The sequence below is a fragment of the Tenrec ecaudatus genome, chromosome 13 (genome assembly GCF_050624435.1).
Source record: "Tenrec ecaudatus isolate mTenEca1 chromosome 13, mTenEca1.hap1, whole genome shotgun sequence".
NCBI lineage: Eukaryota > Metazoa > Chordata > Mammalia > Afrosoricida > Tenrecidae > Tenrec > Tenrec ecaudatus.
The window spans coordinates 88,448,287-88,471,035 of record NC_134542.1 but is presented as its reverse complement, the minus strand read 5'-3'; the positions used below and the strand labels follow the sequence as shown (position 1 = coordinate 88,471,035).

The 22,749-nt window shown below is 44.7% G+C and overlaps 1 protein-coding gene across 2 annotated transcripts in view; it reads right to left on the bottom strand.

Moving 5' to 3' along the window:
• CACNB4 (calcium voltage-gated channel auxiliary subunit beta 4) overlaps positions 1-22,749 on the bottom strand; it is a 297,445-nt gene that overhangs the window by 42,441 nt on the left and 232,255 nt on the right. For both annotated transcript variants that reach the window (XM_075529205.1, XM_075529206.1), the window contains exons 3-8: positions 14,220-14,339; positions 12,313-12,435; positions 5,778-5,908; positions 2,065-2,141; positions 570-589; positions 270-350 (exon numbers count right to left, since the gene is read on the bottom strand). In XM_075529205.1, the coding sequence (XP_075385320.1) occupies positions 270-350; positions 570-589; positions 2,065-2,141; positions 5,778-5,908; positions 12,313-12,435; positions 14,220-14,339 (552 nt within the window). The remainder of the gene's footprint in view (positions 1-269; positions 351-569; positions 590-2,064; positions 2,142-5,777; positions 5,909-12,312; positions 12,436-14,219; positions 14,340-22,749) is intronic.

The window sequence follows — 22,749 nt, the reverse complement described above, 5'->3', positions numbered from 1 at the left end:
TGTTTTTCTGTGCTCTTCATTCTTTAAAACTGATGGCAGCTGAGAGCAGATAAAGAAAGTCCTTCCCTTTACATTTAACACAGAGCAAATATTTGCCCAGAATGCCCATTGTAATTGTTTTGAGGAAGATGTGTCCAAACAATGTCATGCATAAAAGATGAATCCGGTGCAAGAGAGGGAAGGAAAAACAAAGGGGCCACATGCGCCCTGCACTGCCTCCTGATTTCTCAATCAAGAACTGTAGCTTATTAACAGACTGCTATTTGTACCTCATAACCCTTCAGTGACGGCCCCACTAGCACCACCGGGCGCATTGATGGTACGACATCGTAAGGAGGAATGTGCTCCGTCTGAAAGAGATGATTCAACATGCATGACAAGGCGAGGCTCAGCACCTCCTGGACAGACACAGCACTCATAATTCTCAGGTCAAACAGTAAGTGATTACAGCAAGTCCCCACCAAACAGGCTCATCCTCATTGTACAGCCCTCTGAGTCATAGAATGAGCATTGCAGGCCCATCTACACAAGAACCTAGACACTAGATTTAAAAAGGAAACGTGACTTACCACTTTTTGCTTCTGTTTTGCTAAAAGACAACAATGAGAACAATATCAAAATACACAATCTCAGTACATGGTAGCACATGATCTTAAAAGTTGGAAGAATGTACCAAGTGGTCCTTGGAATTCTGAGTCATTTCTAGCACCCATTCTGTATCACTTAGCTGTTTTTATGTCAACTTTGAAGGCATATGGGGGGCGGGGGGAGACGGCTTCCACCCAGTATGTATGCTCTTATTTTGAGACATTATGTTGGGTAGGGAGTGGACAAATGTTTGCTACAATACTGAAAGTTTGTGGTCAGTTATTAGCTACAGGTCATTCCTAAGCCAGACAGCAGACAATGTATCTGGGAACAATTTAGACACATAAAATTTGGTAAGAAGAAACTCAGAATAACAATTTAGACAAAAGCAGCTCACACTCCATTTACTGGCTATTTTTGGATTTGTAATTTTGGTGGACCAATTTAGAAAATTTTGCCGTGTTTTATGTGCATAGAGGTAGGTTTTTATCCATTTTCTAAAAGATCTTGTGAGTAAATTTCAAATGCACTTATAATTTACTGTTTCTATTCTTTTCTGTTTATATTAGTGAAAAGTCTTTTTTTTTAAGTGAAGTCTTTAGAATAATCTAGAAGTCTACTAAATGTGACTGGGTGAAATATACTACATAGCTAACAAAGGTGGGGGAACTAACTCAGAAGCCAAACTTGGTTTAAAGTCCTGGAGACCAGGAGCGATTCACGTCAACAGAGTGCCAGATACTCAGAACTGTTCCAGAACCCATTCAGTTTCGTGCTGTCTGAGTGGAATGAATTCTTGAACTTTGTAATACTGGGTGGCCTCCTCCAGCATCAGCTCTGGGCCCGAATAGAACTAGTCTAGTCAATGGCAGTTAGGGAATGTGACGGAACAAGTCCTGCTTCAACTCCTCCTTAATTTCCAAGGGCACAGTAGCTTCCCTATTGGGCCACTCCTGTCCCCCATTATCATGAATTCCAGGGCTGAGTTGTCTGTTGTCCCAATAAAAATGAGGTCACCTGGGCTGAACCTTTCCCTTTGCTTCCATCCCGGTCTCAATGGCTAGACTGAACCAGCGTATCCTCAATGTTCACCTGAAGACTGCAACAGAGGATTTTCATGACCATCTAGAACTTTTCATTCCTTTTGAAAAACTGGCCCTCACATTCTCCAAGTCTGTTGTTTTTTTGGGTGTGATGATGAGCTTGTTTCAAATTGATGTACACAATTGGAAGTGACTGCCTTTGGGGTCGAGTGAATACTTTTTAAATTATGTTATAATGATCTGAAATTTTAGTACCGTTTAAGTCAAATCAAATTAATACAGAAAGCAAACGGGCTATAAAATATTAACGAGGAGGATCTTGAAACCAAACCTTTAAAACTGCTTCTAAATTAGTAATAAAATTTCCATTTATGCTAAAAAATATTAAGAAAGGAATATATCTCATTAGAAAGAGTTTTGCTAAAATCCTCACCTGTTGATGTGGGTGTTGCTCTAAATGTCCCTGAAACCATTTCTCCAAGGCTTGAAGAAGAATTTCCCCCTGATTTCCTAGGGCATAGAAAAAGAATTTAAGACAAATTCCCAGATTGTTTGAAAATAGAACCTGAGAGTACAAAGCCTTCTTTGGCCTCAATCCTGCTAAATAATTCAAAACATACCAAGTCCTGCTACAGAGAAGAACTTCAAGAACCTGTCCAAATGCTTTCTTTGACCTCATTTTCTCCGAGAAAGTGGGGAACTTAGAGGACCATGGAATATTTTTGCAAAAGTGCCTTTCCGAGACTCCCAAACAGAAAGCAGGCCAACAGGAACACGAACAGAAATGCATTTGTGAAGGCTCTTTGGGTGACCGACCGCCCATCACCTATAGGCTAGTCGGAACCACACACGGCTCCAAACAAGCGCAGAGCCCTGCGCAACCACGTCCTGTAAGAGGGTGGGAGAGGGGTGTCAGAACGAAGACTCCGCACCAAGAATTCACCCCGACATCGGAAGAGCCGTACTGCTCTCCTCGCCCGTGCGCTGGACGCTTTCTGAAACCCACAGGATCCTTTGAAAGCTCATCTTCTCCTTCTTTAGTGTCCTCCCGACCCTCCACTCTCAGTGTCCGAGAGTCGGAAAACCTGCCTTCTGCCCCTGGCCTTTGTCCTACGCCAGGGCTGGAACGCGAGCGTGTGAAATACGTCTTTGACTCTCAGTTCCCATCTATAGGAGGAGACGGGGCTGACGCCTCACAGGGTTGGTGCAAAATGATGCCTCTGAGCACCTTCCTGGCTTTATAATGCGTCGGCCACAGTGAGGTTTCCGAGCAAATTTATATTCACGGGAGTGATCCCGTTCAACATTTTATAAAATTAAGAAATAGTAATAAACATTAAAAACCACGTTGCCAATACTAGTAATTACTGACTATTTCACTTGACTGCTTACCGAGTCCCCACGGTTTTAGAAGTGAGGGGTGTGGCAGTGAGAAAGGAAAGACAAGTTGGAAACATCGAGGCCAAGCAGAAAGGCAAATACAAAGGGGCTTCAGAAAGTCCGTGGGAAAATGTAATGGAATTTTCCCATGAAGCGTTTGAAGCCCCTCGTAGATGATCCGTCTGACAGTATTCGGTGCAACGGAAAAGACAAAGTCAGGTCAGGGATGGAGAGCAGAAGAAAGAGTGAGGTGGCTTTTAAGTGCGATGATATTCAGCACACCGCTGAGTGCTTCGGTGGACGCGCTGGATGTGGGGAGGGAATGGTTCCAGGAAGAGAAGGGGCAAGAGGCAGCCACACGGAAGGATGAGTCCAAAGGTCCTACGCCTTGGTTCCCAGTTCATCCATCCACGGGCTTCTTCCAAACAGTCTCTGAAGACAAGTTCTCTCAGTCACAATACACTTGCCTTCGTTGCGTCAAAACCAAAACCTCACCGATTCCGACTCAGAACAACCCCATAGGGGCGGGGAGAATTGCCCCTGTGGGTTTCCAAGGCTGTAGCTCCTTACAAGAGTAGAAAGCCACATCTTTCTCCTTCGGAGCAGCTGGTGGATGGAACTGCTGACCCTGTGGTTATCAGCCCCACATATAACCCCCTGCGTGGCCAGAGGTCCGTTAGTTTCATTAGGGTACCTTCAAAAAGTGCCCAATGCACGATTCTGAGGGGTCTTCCGGGCCAGTTAAATTCAAGACAGAGAGGCCTGCTGGTAAGGTAATGGCGACTGTTTATGGAAATTGCAAAGGGTCATTTTCCAAGGACACAGGATGATCCTGAGGACTTATTAGACGGACATTTTCAGAACAATGAAAGCTGCGTCGTTCAGAAAACCGGGCCGAAAAGTACTAAGAAATGCCATCGAGTCAATTCTGCCTCATAATGGGACCTTATAAAAGGGTTTCTTTCTATTGGGGAGCAGTTAGCCCCACCTTTCTCCCTTGGAGTGAGGGTGGTGGGGGTGAGATCAGCAGGCGAACACTTAACCAACGGGGCCACTTGGCGCCTCGCCCAACAATACCACCTGCTGAATTCTTTGAGGGCAGCAAGGCCGTCCTACCAGACTCTCATTGGGAAACCTTACTCATTCCCCCAAAGCCCCGATCTTGCCCCTTCAGGCCTCTTTCAGTCCGAAACTCACAGAATATTGTAAAGGAACACAGGGTGGGTCCCTTGGGGAGCCGCTTTGATAGGGTGCAAATTAAGGGGCACAGAATGCTTCACAGGAGAGTTAGCGAGATGGGGACAATGCCTTCAAAAATGCCTGGAATCGAGATGGAGGGTATGTTGAGAAATCATAGGTTTATATTTTAATATGCGTCCTTAATAAATGTTTCTATGATTTTGCAGCACTATTTTTTTTCCCGGCTGACCCTCCTATGTCCCCAGTGTGTTCAAGAACCAGTAAGAGAACAGGAAATGAGAGAGATTAAGAACTACTAACGGTCCAGGCAAGAGGCCAGCTCTTGGCTGCTAACCGAAAGGTTGGTGGTTTGAATCCACCCAAGAGCTCTGCAGGAGAAGGACTTGGTGATCGGCTTCCATAAGGATTGCAGCCAAGAAGATCCTGGAGAGCAATTCCATTCTGTCCAATGGGGTTGCTAGGCTAAGAGTGAGAATGGATGTGACAGCATCCAACAACAACACAAATCGCCCAGACATGTGATCAACTAAAAAAGATGTAGGGCTAATTGTACTTTCTGACCACTAGTATTGAAAAGTTCCCATCATGACAAAGGTAAATGGGCCTCTCAAGTAGTCTCTAAAACAGAAAGCTACCCAATAGAAAAAGGAAGCTCAAGGCAGAGAGAAATCACTGCTTTTATTTTTGGACTTCCAACATTTGTACCACATCAAGTGCAACGTGTCAGTGCAGGCCGTGTCAGGAAACCAGCAGCGTCAGCATGACTGTGATTTCTCTTTGCTGGAGCTCAGCTTGTATGCCCGAGGCTTTTAAATACCTGCATGCTTATGTCTCTGTTGCTACTATTAGTTCACTAGAGGTTTGCTCATCCCTCCCCCCCAAATAAGTCTTCATCTCACTGCCAATAAAATGGCAGATGGTGCAAACACCCAGAGTGGAGAAGAGCATGGTAGTATGGGGCCCTGTATTCACCACCATATTCCTGTCTACTGCCGGAAAGATAGTCTTTCTCTGAAAGCTCATCAAGAGGATTGAGGTGATTGGTCAACTCAGTTTCCTTGTACTGCTCCAGGGAAGGACTCTCTCTTAAGCCTCCCATGTGGGAAAACTTGGTTTCAGTGGGGTTGACGGACACCACAGGAAACAGTCTCACTTGTAGCCATGTTTGTGTATGCCAATGGTGTTATATGCTTCAGCATGCAAACTGGGTTAGTGATTCAGAAACCCCATGGACTCGGCAAATACTCTTTTAGTTTGGAAGTCTGATTTTTAAAATTTAAGCCTAATAATCAAACCCAAACTAATCTCACTGCCACGGAGTCGATGCTGACTCATAACGAGAGGACAAGGGAGAACTGGCCCGAGGCTTCCTGAGATGGTAACTCTTTATGGGAGTTACTCTTGCTCCCACGCGGAGGGAAGCTAGTGGTTTCGAACTGTTGACCTTAAAGTTAGCAGCCTAACAGGCAACCATTCCGACACTAGGACTGATGAGTAAACTGAACACCACCACCTGATTTTCCCGAGGGGGAGTGCAAAGAGATTGTAGGGAAGACGCAACCTTACCCTCCATGAAAACGTCCTCTTTTCTGTTCTTGCTGAATCCGAATGTTCTCCAGTCGAAGTGGGCTTGGGATGAAGCCAATCTCACAGCCTTCTTTGACCAGCCTTCCTATCCACCAATCATTGTTATATTTCTGGAATGCAGAAACAAGACAGCTATCAAATCACTTAGCTTCACATTCCATTGTTTAATTTCAGGAGACCAGAACTGAGGGTACTTCAAAGGGCTCATGGGAAAATTCTGTCATCTTTCCATTCCATCGTCCACAAACTTCTTGAAGTCTTCTTGCACAGGTTATGGTGTGGATATTTTATATCACGTTACACTGTTGTTGTTGTTGTTAGGTGCCATCGAGTCAGCCTCGACCCATAGGGACCCTGTGCACACAGACAGGATGCTGCCTGGTCCTGCGCCATTCTCACAATTGTTCTTTTGCCTGAGCCCACTGAGGCAGCCACTGTGTCAGTCCATCTCATAGAGGGGCTTTCTCTTTTTCATCTCCACCCACCCCCCGCCTCCATTACCAAACATGGTGCCCCTTCTCCTGGGACTGGTCTCTCCCGACAATATATCCAAAGCATGTAAGACAAAGACCTGCCATCCTGACCTCTAAGGAGCACTCTGGCCTTACTTCTTCCAAGACAGATCTGTTTGTCCTTTTAGCAGTCCATGGTACTTTCAATATTCCTCTGCAGCACAATTCAAATGTGTCGATTCTTCTATGGTCTGTCTTATTCAGTGTCCAACTTATATTATGTTGTACTTAGCTGTATCATCTTGCGTACGACTAAAGGGGTCGCGAGACTAAAAGGGAGGTCTGCAAACCTTTTTATAAAGACTTAGATAGCAAATAGTTTCGCCTTTGTGAGTCCTATGGCTTCAATTGTACCAATTCAAATAAGCCTTTCTGGTGCAAGAGCAGACCAAAAAATGTAAACAAACGAGGATGGCTGCATTTCAATAGACCATTTTTCCCTCAAAAAAAGGAAAAGGTAGTATACTAGATGCTGCCTATCTATACTATATCTAGTTAACCAACCTCTGGGCAAAAAAATCAGGTCCCAAACTTTGGATTCCTTGGTCCTGGTCAAGAAGTCCTAACCAGTTCTTTAGGATCAAAATGTATAGGGAAAAATATGCATAGATGTAATTGAAATACTGGAAGGCAAGACAGACATGCCTCAGACTATAGCACAGCCTGTAGTTCATAAAAGCTTTCAGGTAAAAATTCCATGATGTTGTCTACTGGGAGATGAGTCATAATCTTTCAAAGAGAGGTTTACAAATTAAGAATCATGTTTCTCCCTAAAGAGAGAGAAGCCTATCCTTACAAAGTCAACACATTGCATATTTGCGTGCCGACTTCCTGAGATACTCGCCATGTGTCCTGAAGCCTACCCCACAGGAACCCCAGGGTGTCCACTCGAACTACAGTTCTGTGACATGGAAATGCAGGATACAAGCCCAAACAAGGGCGTGAGCCAAGGTGGACCGAAACCGTCAACTCAAACGGTCTGCAAAAATGGCATTTGTAATTCTAGATTGCCTCGATTCTTTGGCAAAGAGTAATTTCTTCCAAGCCCCTGTCTCTCAGAGGGAGGTTTCCGTTAGGTCATTTATAGAAACCACGTAAGAATGCTATTGTTTAAATCCTCTAGAGACCATCCTCAAAAAGCTTCCTTTTAGTCTTTACCAGTGTCATTCTGATAGCTCTCTCTCTCTCTCTCTCTCTCTCTCTCTCTCTCTCTCTCTCTCTCTCTCTCTCTCTCGGATCGTGTGTGTAAGAATTTGCTTGACTCAGCGAAGAAAGGTAAACAACTAAGTCTATACGTAGATAGCCTGACTCATTTGTGAAGCAGGGAAGAATAAATGGTTTCACTGCGTCACCACAATGAGAAGTCCTGAGTGACTCGGAGCCCACTGTATGAAGCACCAAATAAAGAAGATGTGGTTCAGGAATTGGGGCTTTATTGTGCACACAGCTCCTACAGAAGCTGGAAGGTGTGGATCCCTTTCCAGGGAACAATTTGACCTTTGGGCCACTTTCCTGAGGCCAACGAGTGGTGGTTGACCAGACCGAGAGGACAGGGAAGTAATCTACCCTGGCCAAGTGGTAAAATGAAAAGGGTCTTGGGAGATGGAGGCTCCGTAGAGCTTTCTGCGTAGTGAGAGAGAACCTGCTCTTTGGAGTCTAAGCATGTCCTCTGAAGACATAAAAGTTCTGAGCCTAGATCCCTCCCAGACTTACGGCTTGGGTGTACATATCCCTTTCCTGTTAGTGTAAAGACAGCCGTTCCGTGGAGTTTGTGAATCACCCCACCAGATGTGAATGGTGATGAGAGAGAGTAAGGCCTGGTACTACTCCCCACGTCCCTGGTGAATGGAGGAAAGATAAACAGAGTTGGGCTGGCAGGAGTGGTTCCCAGTGACCAGCCCAGGGAAGCTAAGGCTTCTCTAGAGGACAGCTGATGTGTGGAGTGGGACCACCTGGATGGGTGGTCTCAGCCTCCCAGAACTGGTTTGATTCCATTGGAGATTCTGATGAGATTTCCTTGAATGAGCTCCACGTTGCCTAAGGAATGCACAGAATTGTATTATGTTGACTATGTTGTCTAATGTAGGTTGATTTACTATAAACTCTTGGACAATCTAGGTCTGAGTCTCCCCCTTGCCAACTTTTGTATCTTATATTTCAGGATACCAGGCGTAAGGTAACAGGTCTTCTGTTTGGAATGACTAAAAAGGGGTGCCCTTTTAAAGTCTCGGATGCAAAGGTCTGCAGGTGAAACGGCTGTGAGGACAAAACAGATCGTGAGTCAGTTTCCTAGGGCTTACATTCTGAAATTTGGGTAGCTCACGGGAACACCAATTTATTAAATGGTACCAAAATGACTTTAAGAAATTCCTGAGTGGTGCAGCTAACAGACTCATAGAGGCACCTGGAAAGAAAGGCCTAATGGTCTATTTCTGAAAGACTCAGCCACTGAAAAACACAAGCTCTGGCAGTGCTACAGGTTGAGCATTGGACTGCTCACTCTAAAACCAGCAGTTAAAATCCAACAGTTGCACCTTGGTAAAAACATGAGGCTGTCTGTGCCCATAAAAACTGACAGCCTTGGAAACATTTTTTTTTAAAGGGACCTTAAAGGGGCTTCCTGAAATGGTTCATGCAACTTCGCAAAAGGTTTTCACTGAAGCCTAGGACGTAGCTGAAGCACAGTGAGACTCGGACTCAATGTGAATGCAAGTCTCTGAGCTGCTGTGCATTTTCAAGAGCTCAATCCACTCACCGTTTGGTTTACGTGACCAGTCTAGCTGTAGTGCCTCTCTGTGACTGAGGCCTGACTCAAGGTGGTGTTTAATGAGGGTTTCTCCTGGACAGATGGGAAGAACGCTACAGCTTGACTACAGCCACGTGTGCTGTTGTCCCAAGAGCATGTGGCAGTTTTAGGGCACGGGCACCTCCGTGTGGTTTCCATCCGTCTCACTTTGACTTCTGGGAAATGATTAGTGCTTTCTCTCTCTAAGATCTTTTCCTATCCGAGATTTCAAGATCTGAAAGTAAGTGGCTGTAATCCACAGCTCAATACCATACATCAATCTCACAGTCTAAAGAGAAAGTCACTGATTAATAAGCACATAGATCGAAAAGCAACCAAAGGGACACAGCATTAGAACGGAGGAAGGCAATAAAGTACCAGGTTGTCATGTTCGTGTGAGGACGAATGTAATCTGTTAACACATTGACTTCTGGAAATGCTGCATCTCCTTGGAAATTGTGGGTGTTTGCAAAGTAGTGCATACGGTTTGATCAATTTTTACGCGGATTGTGAATCAACATAATTATGCAGATGCCAGAGCACAAGTGTCAGGCTAAGGGTCTTCCAGGAAAATCTGGCTCTTGGACATTATATAAAGCTTCTTTGTATGAAAGAAGAGTCTAATATTATGGAGTATTGGAGTAGATAAAACCTTTTAACTCTATTAAGGAACAAATTCTAAATGAGGAGGAATTATCAATAGATTAGTTGTAAAGAAAGATCATGCACCAATCTATTCAAGAAGGTAGATTAATATAAAGCACTTATGGAAGAAAGGGAAAGTGGCAGGAGAGAGTGTGTTTTAAATAGACATTTTAAAATATTAGCAGCTAAAGTGAGGACCTGCTATCAAGGGCTCAAGTAGAAAGAAAGTGCTTTGAAAATGATGATGGCAATATATGTACAAATGTGCTTGACACAATGGATGGATGGATAGATGGATTGTGACAATAGCTGTAAGAGCCCCCAATAAAATGATTTTTTTAAATGTTAATAATTCTTTCAAGTACAGAATCATATCTACTATAACACTAAAACTAGAGAATTGGTATAACCTATATTTTGTAGATAAGGTTAAAGTTTTGGATCTAACTGTCTTACCTTCCAAGAATCAGGAACTAAGCTCTTTTTATGCTCAATCTCTTGATCCTTGTGTTTCACACAGTCCTTTGCCCTCTCCTCAGTTTTAACACGTTCCTTTAGTTATTATACTATCCAGGGAAGGCCAAGCTTCCCTGTAGCTCAGATTGCGACATTGTCGACAAACTGTGGCCTCTTTTCTGGGTCTGCTCTATATTAGAGTTTAAAAGCCACATACACATATACGCCGTAGCTGAAAAGAGTTGTAAAAGTATAGCCTCTTTTCAGTGTTTGAATTATTTTTGCTTATGAATTTCTCTCCTTGTCACCTTTTATTTCCTCCAATGCCAAAAGGAAACTCAAAAATGTGAATAATTAATCTGGAGCGGGCCGGGCATGAGTGACTGCTAATTCTACTCTAGTATCTTCTCACACCTTCGAGAATTTGAAATACAATAACATCACTAACATCTTATAAAACGGCCTACAGGCTTGTTAAGGTGTAAGGAGTTGGCGTGATAGTGCTAGGATCCCATCTTGGGAACTGATGCACCAGCCTTGAAATCAGCATGGTTCTGATGGCCAAGGCAACGCTACCAGTTGACCAAAAGAACACACACCGTGAGAGCACAGAAACATTGGGTTCTCAAATACCATGCACCCATAGAGCTTTTCAATATTTATGGTAATAACTATTAATTAAGGTGATTCAGCGATATGAATCAAAGGAAGCATCTCTCCCACAATCTGGTGATATCCCCCAGAATTTTTCTTTTCCTGTGCAGCCCTTTCAAATAAGCACTGCAGTCCAGGAAAACAAGCGCCTAACTGGACAGATGGAAATAAGCTAGTTCTTCAACTCTCCCTAAAAGCGATCTCACACACATCGTGCTTTTTTAAACTGTCCCTCCTTAAATCCATTGACCCAGTAGAGAACGTAGAAGCGTCCTTAGCTTCCCATTATCAGTGTTCCCGGTCATCTGTGCCTGCATGCATCTATTTCCTCCACAGTACAACGGAGCTAGGACTTTCCACCCATAGAGGGTGTCTCTTTCCCTGCAGCCATTCTTCACACTGAGCCCCTCAGGCTTCACAACTTTGGACCATTTCTCCAGCGCCCGAGTCTGGGCGTCTTTCTCCCCAGCAAGACAGTCTTTTGCTTCTTTCTTTGCATTCCCACAACACGTCTTCACTTTTTCTGTAATCGAGTTTGTGGCCCTGGGTTGAAACTGTTTATTTGTCTATCTCTCCTACCAAATTCCAGTCTGCCGTGATGATTGTTTCTCTCTCATCTCCTGAGCAGGAGCCCTGCTGGCATCGTGGACTGTGGACTGAGAAGCTAACCACAATGTTAGCACTTTGAACCCACCAGCTGCCCTGGGGGAGGAAGGTGAGATTGTCTGCTCCCGTAAAGATCTGAAAGCTCAGAAACCCAAAGGGGCAGCTCTACTCTGTCCTATAAAGCCACGATGAATCAGAATAGACCGGAAGGCGGTAAGAGTGACAAGCACTATGTCTGATATATGTAGGATTTCTATATGCCCAAGTCAAATCAAGGAACTGATGTTACAATTCTACCTTATAAGAGCTGGAAGCTCAAGTCCTTATATTGCTCAATCCCTTAAACCTTCTGTTTCCCAGAACTCTTTGCCCTTTCCCCAGTTTAAACACTTTAATTAGTACCTTCCCTTGTGTTGGCTCCAATGCCAAAGTTCAAAGGGCAGTAGCTCACATTCTTTTTTTTTTTTTTTTCATTTTAAGATCCTGACTCTTCTGGGTGTGTGACATGCCATCAAACTTAGGTTTCCTGAAGTTGAGTCTATATAGATCGACAGCTCTGCGGTCATCCACGGTGATCCAACGATGACCCAGGACACACGCACCTCTCTCCTAAATCTTTCCACCCTCTGATGGTAATGGCCAGCCCTGATTCGGCGCTGCAAATCTGTGCTTGCGCAAACAACGACCTCAAGCTTCTAAATCTCAGTGAGCGTGGCTAGATCTGGAAGGCACAGCACATTCAGTGAGGTACAACACTGGAAGCTCCCCGGCTCTTTTTCCTGTTTCGCTTGGCTCGGTGCTGATTCCAGGCATCAGCGTTTGGCAGGGGAGGAGAGGCAGCGTGCCCTACGTTTACCTCTTTAATGTGCAGAAAGTCCTTGGCATCAAAGGAGATGGCCGTGCTCGGAACAGGTGCATCCTCGTCCAGGGCCCCGCAGTAGCTCACGTTCGTCTTCACAGCAAATGCGACAGGTTTGGACTGGGGACAAAACCATGGAATCAGGAGTGATGGGAGGAGAGAGGGGACAGTTCCATATTGAAATGTAAGTAAGATAACAGTGCCAAGCCATAAGGCAAATCGCTTCCCAAAGAGGGCTCTCAATGGGTTTTGTATTTCTAGGTAACTGGGAAACCTGCAAAGACGACCCTGAGACACGAACCAGTCCCATCAGCCTAGCCATTTCCCTTCTCTTGTGCTGCTCTCCTAACCCCAAATAAAGAGCCACACCTGAAAGTCCAAGAGGGAAAAGGGGGAGCAGTCCGCCAGAGAAGCTCTGCTTGTTATTGTAAACTACAACAGATACTCCTTGGAACGCAGGAAGTATATGCTGGTTCATAAAGAAAAGACAGGGAGAGGAGGGAAGAATGAATATTTTTTATAGAGTTTCGAATCTAAAAATCTGTGGAATCCCACTCAACAGACTAGCCCATCCTGCCTGGAGACAGAAACACCAGTCAGGCTTAAACTAAAGAAGAGTCTCTTCTCACATCAGCTTTCTAGCTAACAGAATATGGTTCTAAGACTCTATTACACACACTCCTGTCCAGCAAAGTCCGCTTGGGCTGGGGCAATCTCACAAGCCTGCAACAAACCTTAAGTCTATGTTGATGGTACCGCTACTGCCAACACAAGGGTGACTACAGTGGACATTTAATAGAGTCTGGGAAGAAAATGAAAAGTAGCCACAAGGCGGACATCCTGTTTGTTTGGTTCGTGGTTTTGTTTCTGGTTTTTTCATTACTCTTGGGAGCCTTCCATCAACCTAACACAGATATTGAAGGTGCTGAAGCAAATGAAGATGCTTCGTTTTACTGTAAAAATAAGAAAGAGGAGGAATTCGAGTTGCTTTATTTGAACTTCAGTTTCACTTCTAACAATCAGATGTCTGGACGAAGCCTTAGGAGTCTGTTGTGGGTGGCCAGGAGGAAACACTGGCCATGACTTCTGTTTTCTATTGTGCACAAAAAAAAACTGCCTTTGTGAAACAGTGGCTGTGTATTTTTTAAAGTTGGAAAGATGTGCGATAAGCATTCTCTAGGGCTCTTCAGATCCTGAAATTCATCTATTCTCATTCTCTCAATACCCACTGGGTATCCTGTAGGCATCTCTCTGTGTGGACCAACTGAAGGTCTATCTTTTTTAGTTGGATTTTAAGGTAACAGTGTTTTTAATATTTGAGTAACAAAACACACAGGCCAATTGTGTTAGACAGGCTGGCACAATAAACTATCACACCGATGCATATGCAATAAGACAAATCACAGAAAACATTCAAACTAGATCGAGTCTTTCAAACAATGTTGAATGGAATAGGTGCTCATTTAAAGTCTGACTGACCTCCACATCACTGCTTCAGGGTGGAATGGGGGTTTTCTGACAGTAAAGAGTTTATTGTCCAATCCAGATACCAATTGCCTTCCATTTATAAAGTTAACCTTCAACTCCTACTTCGGGAACTCTTAACAATCTTTAGATCCTAGATTTCATAACCCTGAATTCTACCTTGGCAATGGTCTCAGAGTTGTCCGAAAGTTCAGATCTTCACACAGAACTTGAGTGGGGAGATTGAAAGCACAGAGTGCAGTGGAGAGACCAACAGGGGAGGGTGAATGAATTGTTCCCAGTTCAAACACTTGCAATCTGGTTCCTTATCGGGATGATCATAAAATGAGTATTCCAGAGAAATCGGAAGCAGGGTAAGCACACCTTATACCTGCTGAGCAACATGTCACTTTTGAACCAGAGATGGGGAAGAAAGTCACCTTTGCTCTCTCCAGCTGGATGGCTGCTTGCTGTTCCCTCTCCTGTCGGATGGCTTCCCGGTCCTCCTCCAACGAGACATCGGAGTCGGACGGCCTACTTGTGTACGAATCCGCTGAGCCCTGGGAGGGAAAGCACAGAGGAGTTTAAGGGAGGTGATGTGTAGCTTCTTCCGCTGTCACATCCATAACAGTATCCTGGGGTGTGTGCTTTCCATTTGCATGGATGTGATGCATACACTCTGTGCCTTATTGCAGAGATAAATTTAGATGGCAGAACAGTTAGGCATCTGAAGGTAGCAACGTTGTAAAGGAAAATATTTTGACTAGATTAAGTGCTAGAGAGTAAACTGCACTGAAAATTATGCAATATCCAGCTTCAATCCTTCTTGCCTGTGCTATCTTTATAGTAAGCCCGTATTCATTTGCGGAACTGAAACTGTATTCCATTCTCCCTTCTGTGTATACAGCGGAAGGAAAAAGAAAAGTCTCAGTCTACTATGAGAGCTAAAGCCTGAGTCTGGGACAAATCTGTGAGGGATTTCAACATAGCACAGCCATGTATCCTGTATCAGTAAAGTGGTTTTCCAGGCTCAAGTCAACACTATTGGGTTCACTTTTAAAACTTCCAGTCATCAGCCTACAGCAGCCACAATTAATGAGGTCAATGTGGTCATAGAGAAAGAAAACAAAGATGTTCTCAGATGAAGCCCACACCAAAAAGGGCTTCTGGGATGATGCTGAGAGCCCAGCCTGACTGATGTGGCTGAGGGACTGTGGGTCCCTGACATCCTTTGGTGCCCCAGCCGTAAGGAGATAAGAAACAGCAGCTAGTTTAAAAATAAGCCCCTGTTTCCACACATGCCAGAAACTTGCCTTCTGGCTGGTAACAGAACCTCATTGTTGCAGTTTGCTTTAGATAGCATCATGCGTGGATATTTGCATAGTACAGAGGATGCCATTGGTAATGACAGAGCCTGCTGTCCTTGGCAGGTTTCATAAATCAGGCACAGGTTTTTCAAAGTGTAGACCTACCCAAGTAGCTGCCAGCCTGTAATCCAGTGGGGAAAGGCACACTCAGAATGGTTGGCTGCTGAAACTGGTCTTTCAAAACTTAGACGTGGCAGGGTTTCTTTGTCGACGCATCATGAGTGAATTCCCTGCCCGTAAGGAGTAACAATTGTTTGGGGTACCGTTTTAACTGGGGTGGTGTGGTAGTTACATAATCTGGTATCAATCTGAGGATTCGGAGTGAAGGGGTGGAGTCTAGCCTGTCAATCAGGTCACAGCTTGATGACCTCATTTGGAGGCGCGAAGGAGATAAATAGCTCACTGGAGGCAGGAAGCACGTTCACTCCCTGGAGACACTTCAGCTGACAAGACACATGGAACTACACTAGTTCCCTGAGCTGGAGAAGCCATGTGGAGACCCCTGCCAACACGGAGATGCTTACAACACCACTGGATCCACAAGACGTCCCACCCCCTGGCCTGTGATTTTCCTGCACTCGGTGTCAGTGCATGTGTTTTGTGAGTTCTGAAAAGGACTTTATAGATTGGTATCAGACATATGGGGTAATCTCAGGACCTGATCTGAACTGGGCTGGAATGTTTTCTCAATTTTCAACTGCTCTTGTATATAAAGTTCTTTTTTATACACATATGAGTGTCTATGAATTTATTTTTCTAGTCTACCCAGACTAACACAAGTCCCGTGTGGATTATACTTGGAAGCTTTAAATGTTATAACTGGATGGTCTTGGGTGAGTTTCAACCCTGGTTCTGAGTTCTGCCTCTGCAATACACTGCTGAATAAAAAAAGAGTCTGCAAGTCTCCCCATCTGTGAAATAGGGCTATTACTGATGTCACAGGGTTACTGTGAGGATTAAATGGAACAAAATATAACACAAGGCTACTATAAGGTCCCTGGTGGTCTAGTAGGCTATGAGTTGGGCTGCTAACTGCAGAGCCAGTGATTCAAAACCACCAGATGCTCCAAGGGAGAAAGATAAGGCTTTCCACTCCTGTGAAAATGTACAGCCTCGGAAACTCAAAGGGCCAGTCCTACTCTGTCCTACAGGGTTGCTAGGAGTCGCAACGGACTCCACGCAGGGACTTTTTGCTTTTGTTATTTACTGGGCCTGCGTTGTCTCTAGTCACCGGGCAAGATGAGGGCTTTGGACTCTTTGTCTCGCAGGCCCCTCATAGCGGTGGGAGCGCTGGAATTCTAACCCAGGCCGCTGAGCTTTAGATTTAGAGCTGGCAGTTTCAAACCTTACCACAGACTGTGATGCTAAAATAGCTATCCTCCCTGGGTCTAATATATAGTTCAGCCAGAACAAAGGTCCCTCTCACCCCATTTCCTAAAGTCGACAGTTCTACACGGGTCTAAAAGAATGAGAAGACGCTCATCCTGTTTCAGGTCATTTATTCTGTGGAAACAGCCCATCTCGACATGTATCCAGTTTTATTACTATATTTGGTGCCTGCAAAACACATTGGGCACTTGATAATTCAAGGTGTTGGGAGAGCATTCTGTAGCCCTTTTGGATAATGGCCTTTCAGAGGAAATATATTTGTCTACCAAATGAAAACCCAGTTCCTCTATGCAACTGGGGAGAAACGTGGGCCAACAGAATGAACAGAGGCAAGGTGGCTGTTGGAGAGATGTGTTCTTGTCTTACATAGAAAGCTAGAGGGTGTGGGAGAGAGAATGGGACTATTCCCACGGATAGAGGCAGGTTTGGCAAAAGCTATTTCTACATGAGTTTACCTATGCTGTAAATATATTCATGAATATGGTAGTGCATGCACGAGGTAAAGTTATGAAAATTCCCTGGACGTAAGCAATCACTTTAGGGGAACATTGCCAGGCCAGAGGGCTCAGGAACATAGTCTTGGGGGGACCCCGAAGTTGAGTGGTATAACACAGTCCACAAGGATAACATCGCAACCTAGTGACCAGTGACTGGGGTCATACAGGCTCGTGAGTGGGCATCTAAGGTGCTCCCATCTGGAGCAAAGATGCAGGAGATAATCAGTCCTGATGAGTAACAGACCACACGAGTCTCAGTCTCCATGACCCCAAGACCAGAAGAACTATCCCGGCCAACCGCTCTGAAAGGGATCACAGTTAGAAGGTCCTGGAGAGAGGGAGAGAAAAATATGGAACAAAACTTTAAATAAATAAATAAATAACAAGCTTTCTGGTTGGGTAGGGACTGGTAGAATCCCCGAGACTCTGGCCATTAGTCACCCTTCTGGCCTGGAACTTCACTCCCCCCCACCCCCACCTGCCCCGGTTCAATTTCAGCCAACCAACAGAGAGGCCGTCTATAAGGAGAACAGTCCAACTACGGAGGCAGAATCATCAGCTATCGATGGATCAAAAGAGCAGCACTTGACCAAGGACAAAGGCCACAAAGGTTAGGAAAAAAGGAGGGATGAGAAAAGATAAAGGGGGAGGAATGGCTAAGTGGTGCGGATGACGATCAAGGAGATGGAACAATCAAGGATGCCGATCAAGGAGAGGGGACGAAATGCGAAGGTGGACAGAAACCTGGTCCCCGGTAAATCTCCCCCCAGTTCACCACAAAAAGTTAAAACACACTCAAAACAAGATGAGAAAAGCAACAGGCATGCTGCTAAAGGAGCGAGGGGAATGGTTTATCAGTGAGACCAGGACAAAGGAAGCAAGCAAGCCTGAATCCCGTAAACCACGCGTCTTCTAAGAACACACCTGTTGTCTGGGTACACCTGCGTGCGACCCAGTGTGTGCGAGGGGGAGGAGGACATGGAAGCAGTTTCTCAGTTGTGAGGAATCATTTGCTAGAACTGTGCTGTGCGTGGTGGATCACGATAAACTGTTGGACTGGCTGTCGTGAAGATATCCGGGGCGATAAAATCCTCATGATGCAGGGGGTGAGGGAGGCGGCAATAGCCTTGGCTTGACAGCGCAGGGGAAGGCAAATGCCTACCACTCACGAGAAAGCAAGCTGCCCACCGGAGCAGTGAGTCAAACCACTAAAATACACAATCCACTGTTGACTCTCGGAGACGGCTAATTTCCTGAAACTACCTTAACGACGTTTCAAATCCTGGCATCCAATCACCTCTGAGCACACAAAGAAGTGACTCAAGGACGACTGCGAATGAACTTCATTTTGAAATGGGAACAAGAAAGAGAGACTTTCAAAATTACGTAATAAGCTCTACCGTTGCCAACAATGTAGAGGCAGAGCTTCTGTTTACTTCCCCGTTTCTAAGAATGTCAGTAGAGGGACGGAGGAAAGCACTGTGCAACCTGTTTTCATAATGACAGCGTTAAGACTGATTGTGTCCCTCCAGTGTCGGCTACGTGTCTGTGAAAAGGACAAGCGTCATTGGTACGTTTCAAGGTCCCACGCTGGAAGCCCACATTCAGTCCATCTCCAAACCACCCGCTGGCACACAATCGATTCTGACTCAAAGCATTTCCAAAGAAAGGCACAGCGAAGCTTAGAGGAGATGGGCTGGGCTTCCGTGGAGGCAAGCCCGGGAAGGGAACATGCAGGTGGGCATGGTGAGGCTGGAATGGGGACGGGCAGAGATGACTCAGAGGGTCTGGTTAAAAATCAACAGGAACAGCGAAATGGCAACAAAGAACTCACGCTGGATGCTAACAGGTCAGTACTTAAGATGTAAATAATGATGTAATCCCCAGGCCACGCTGGAAATCACAGCCCCATCAGCTTTTACTTTCCCAGCATTTCATTTCCTATTAGGTGTGAGGAGTGAGTTTATTGATATACTGATTACTACAAAGCGAGGCTGTGAACCTATCTGCAGTCGGCACGACTGGCTAGCTCCTCAAAGGTTCCTACGTAGACACCGTCGCAAGTCCTGTCTTGGAAAATCTCCACTGAAGTGACTAGATCAGAAAAAGAAAAAAAACTAGAAACAAATGAAACAAAGCGGCTGTCAGTGTCTTCATAGGTGTATGTTTTTAAAAAATTTTTTAGAGTATGTATAGACACATGCATGGGAAGAGAGAGAGAAACGAAATACTCTAGCATGACAGTGACGTGCTGGGTGACTAACTGAGGGGTTGGTGGTTCAAAACCACGCAGTGACTCTGTGGGGGTAAGAAGACCTGGCAGTCGGCTTTCATAAAGGGTACAGCTAAGAACATCCAACGGGGCAGTTCTCCTCTGACACAGGGGGTCATTGAGTCAGAAGAGATTCCGAAGTATGTGTGTGTATTTGTAGTTTTTAAAATCATAAAAGAATACGTGCTAGTGTACATGAACCGAAAGAAAGCTTATCTTTTCACGTAAGAAAAAACCTTCTAGTTTTCTCTGTCTTCAATATTGAAAAGAGATTCTAGCCACATCCATTCTTTGAATTTTCTTGAGTACAAAATACAAAATACGAGTGGAAAAACTGGAAAATCAGTTCACCTACATGATCTCAAGTCAAAGGAAGACAGTCTTCTCCCCCGTCTCAGGGGGAGTCAGGACGTTGGTGCAAGAGAAGGTGTGCACTTCAAGGCCAGACTGTCAGGTTCATACTGTCTCTGGTCTAATGAGCTGCAGATGTTTGGTAAGTTACTTTAACTCTCTGAGTTTCAATTTCCTCCGCAGGAAAATTGGAGAACTATTTGATTCACAATAGAGCGTTTTTCTTTTTTTCCATTACAGAGAAATTCCGAAAATGCCAGCTCTTAAGCCTTGACTCATTACTGAAGGCGTTGGGCAGATTTTCAGTAGGAACATTTTGCTTTCCCTAGCATTTGGGGATTCGTACCTTGCTGCCTTTATGCTGTTGTTACCATAAACTCTCCCCTTTTGAATGAACAAGTCAGTGTTTTGAGGAAATTTGCCAAAGTGTGTAATCATCGCAAGCGACTAACATTTCCATCGCCTCGGAAGAAGCCGCATTCATGCACAATTACAGTGACTCACTATTTTGACCTCCATACACAGGCTGCCTTCCAGGGACTTACCTTGTCCTTTTGAACTCAAAAGACAAGTTCGTTCTCACTCTCTCTTTTTTTTTTTTTTGACAAGTTCTCTTTTTTAAAAAGTAATTTTAGCCTTTAGTTATATCATTAAATTACAGCAAGGAGAAGAGAGATTTTACAAATGTTTGCTCTGTCAATTGCATCCATAAGAGAACCTCGTCCAGTTATTGTTGGAACTGTTGGGTACACCCATTGCCCAGCCATGACTCCGCCTCTACCACCTGCCAGGGACGGCAAAGGCCAGGAAGTGAGGGGTGGTGAAGGGCTTAACTTCCAAACCTGCTTCCTTCTCTGCAGGACTAGAATGGAACATCTTTTGGGGTTTATTGTGGAGAAACAGGAAAATAACATATGCACTGCATAGTGTAATGTACATCTTTAATCTGGCACGGACCAATAAGCCTTGCTGTTGAGAACTTTCTGCCACAACAAAAATGGTCTTTATTAGTTCTGCCCAACACAATAGCCACTAGCCAAACGTGGCTCTGAACACTTACAATAATGGCCTGTGCGACTGAAGAGCTGAATTTTTAAGTTCTTAAATTTAAAATTTTCTTTAAATAGCCACTCAGTGGTAGACACACAATTTCTTAGTTTTGTTCCCAGATCAGACACACAAATACTGAACCTGGCATAAATTTGGTATTTAAATCGTTTTGGTAAATGAACTCATAGATAACAGAATGGCCAGAGAAACACATCATATTAAATAGTCTCAAGTTGGTTTTTCCTCCACCAAACTTGCAAGGATGTGGCCCTGCCCTTTGCCAGGTTACAGGAAAAGCAAAGCGCTTTCCTGACTGCGCGCCCACATGCCTCATGGGGGATGAGCTGCGTACCCCATCTGAGTTCTCCGCAGGCAAACACGTCTGGCTGAGATCTTGATTTGCATCGGCAACCTCTTCATTTTTTGGAGATGCTCTTCTTTCTTTCCTGTTCTGCCTTCACCTGACAGGTGCAGAACTCTCTGCTGGGCACCCAGCTAGTAGGGTCCAAGTGACCTACCTGGTCCGGTATATGAAGGACCTCAAGGTTACCGAGAGGAAGAAAATGCTCTCCCAGAAGAATCTACTTTGTGCCATAGTTCACTGATCTTGACCCCCGTTATGCTTGGTGTAGTGGGAACTGTTAGCAGCCCTACTCCAATAAATGGTGCTTTCCAATGCCTTGGCCTCGGGTACTAGAACGTGTGCAAACTTATGATGTCTTGGCAGAGTAACGAATTCTTGAAATTTTGCCCCAACTTTCCCCTTAAGTTCTTAGTGATATTAAAAAAAAAAAGAGGTCCTCAAAATATGTCGGTTGAGCAAACAAGACAAATTCTGCTAACCAGCCATGGCCACTCTTATTAGAGTCTAATGATTTGGCAGAAGATCTAAAATGTTCAGCCCAACCAGTAATCTGATTGAGCTTCATTGTAGGCTTCAAAGAACAGCCAGGACAGGAAAGCCACATGAAAGGACATGAAGGGATGAGAGAGAATAGCTGTTTACTCTCATCTATGTGAGTACCTAACCTATGGAATTTATATTATCACAATAATCTTAAGAATAATCCTCTTCAGAATGAGGGGGGTTGAAGCAGAGACCCCAAACCAATCTGTAGACCATGGGACATCCCCTCACAGAAGAGTCACAGGAAGGGATGAGTCAACCAGGGCGAGCTACAGCACCAATGGAACACACACTGTTCCTGTGGTTCCTCGAGGCTTCCTCACCCCCACTAGCATGACCCCAGTTCCTGCCTTTCACTGCGGGTGAGACAGGAGCATATACACCGGTACAGATAAGAGCTCACACACATGGAATCTAGGTCAGATAAACCCCTCAGGAACAGAAATGGGAGTAGCAATATCAGGAAGTTAGGGGGAGGGGGAGGAGAGGGTGGGAAGAAGGGGGAGCCAATTGCAATGAACAACATATAACCACCACCACCTCCCACCCAAGGGATGAACAACAGAAATTGTGGGGGAAAGGAGGCAGTGATCAGTGTAAGATATGAAAATAATAATAATTTATAATTTATCAAGGGGTCACGAGGGTGGGAGAGGGGGAGGGAAGGAAAAAAGAGGAGCTGGTATCAAGGGCTCAAAAAGAAAGTAAATGTTTAGAAAATAATGATGACAACATATGTACAAATATGCTTGATACAATTGATGTATGGATTGTTATAAAAGCTGTAAGATCCCCCAACAAAATGATCTTAAAAAAATAATCCTCTTCAGTGATCAATAATTATCCTCATCCCATTCCACAGAAGACACTTTTGAGGCTCAGATAGGCAATAAGAGCGTTGTCCACCCCCTTAGAGAAGGATCTCGGGGAGGAGACGAGCCAGTCAGGGTGCAGTGTAGCAACGATGAAACATACAACTTTCCTCGAGTTCCTAAATGCTTCCTCACCCCCTAACCCCCACTGTCATGATCCCAATTCTACCTTACATATCTGGCTAGACCAGAGGATGTACCCTGGTACAGATAGCAACTGGAAACAGAGAATCCAGGACAGATGACTCCTTCAGGACCAATGCTG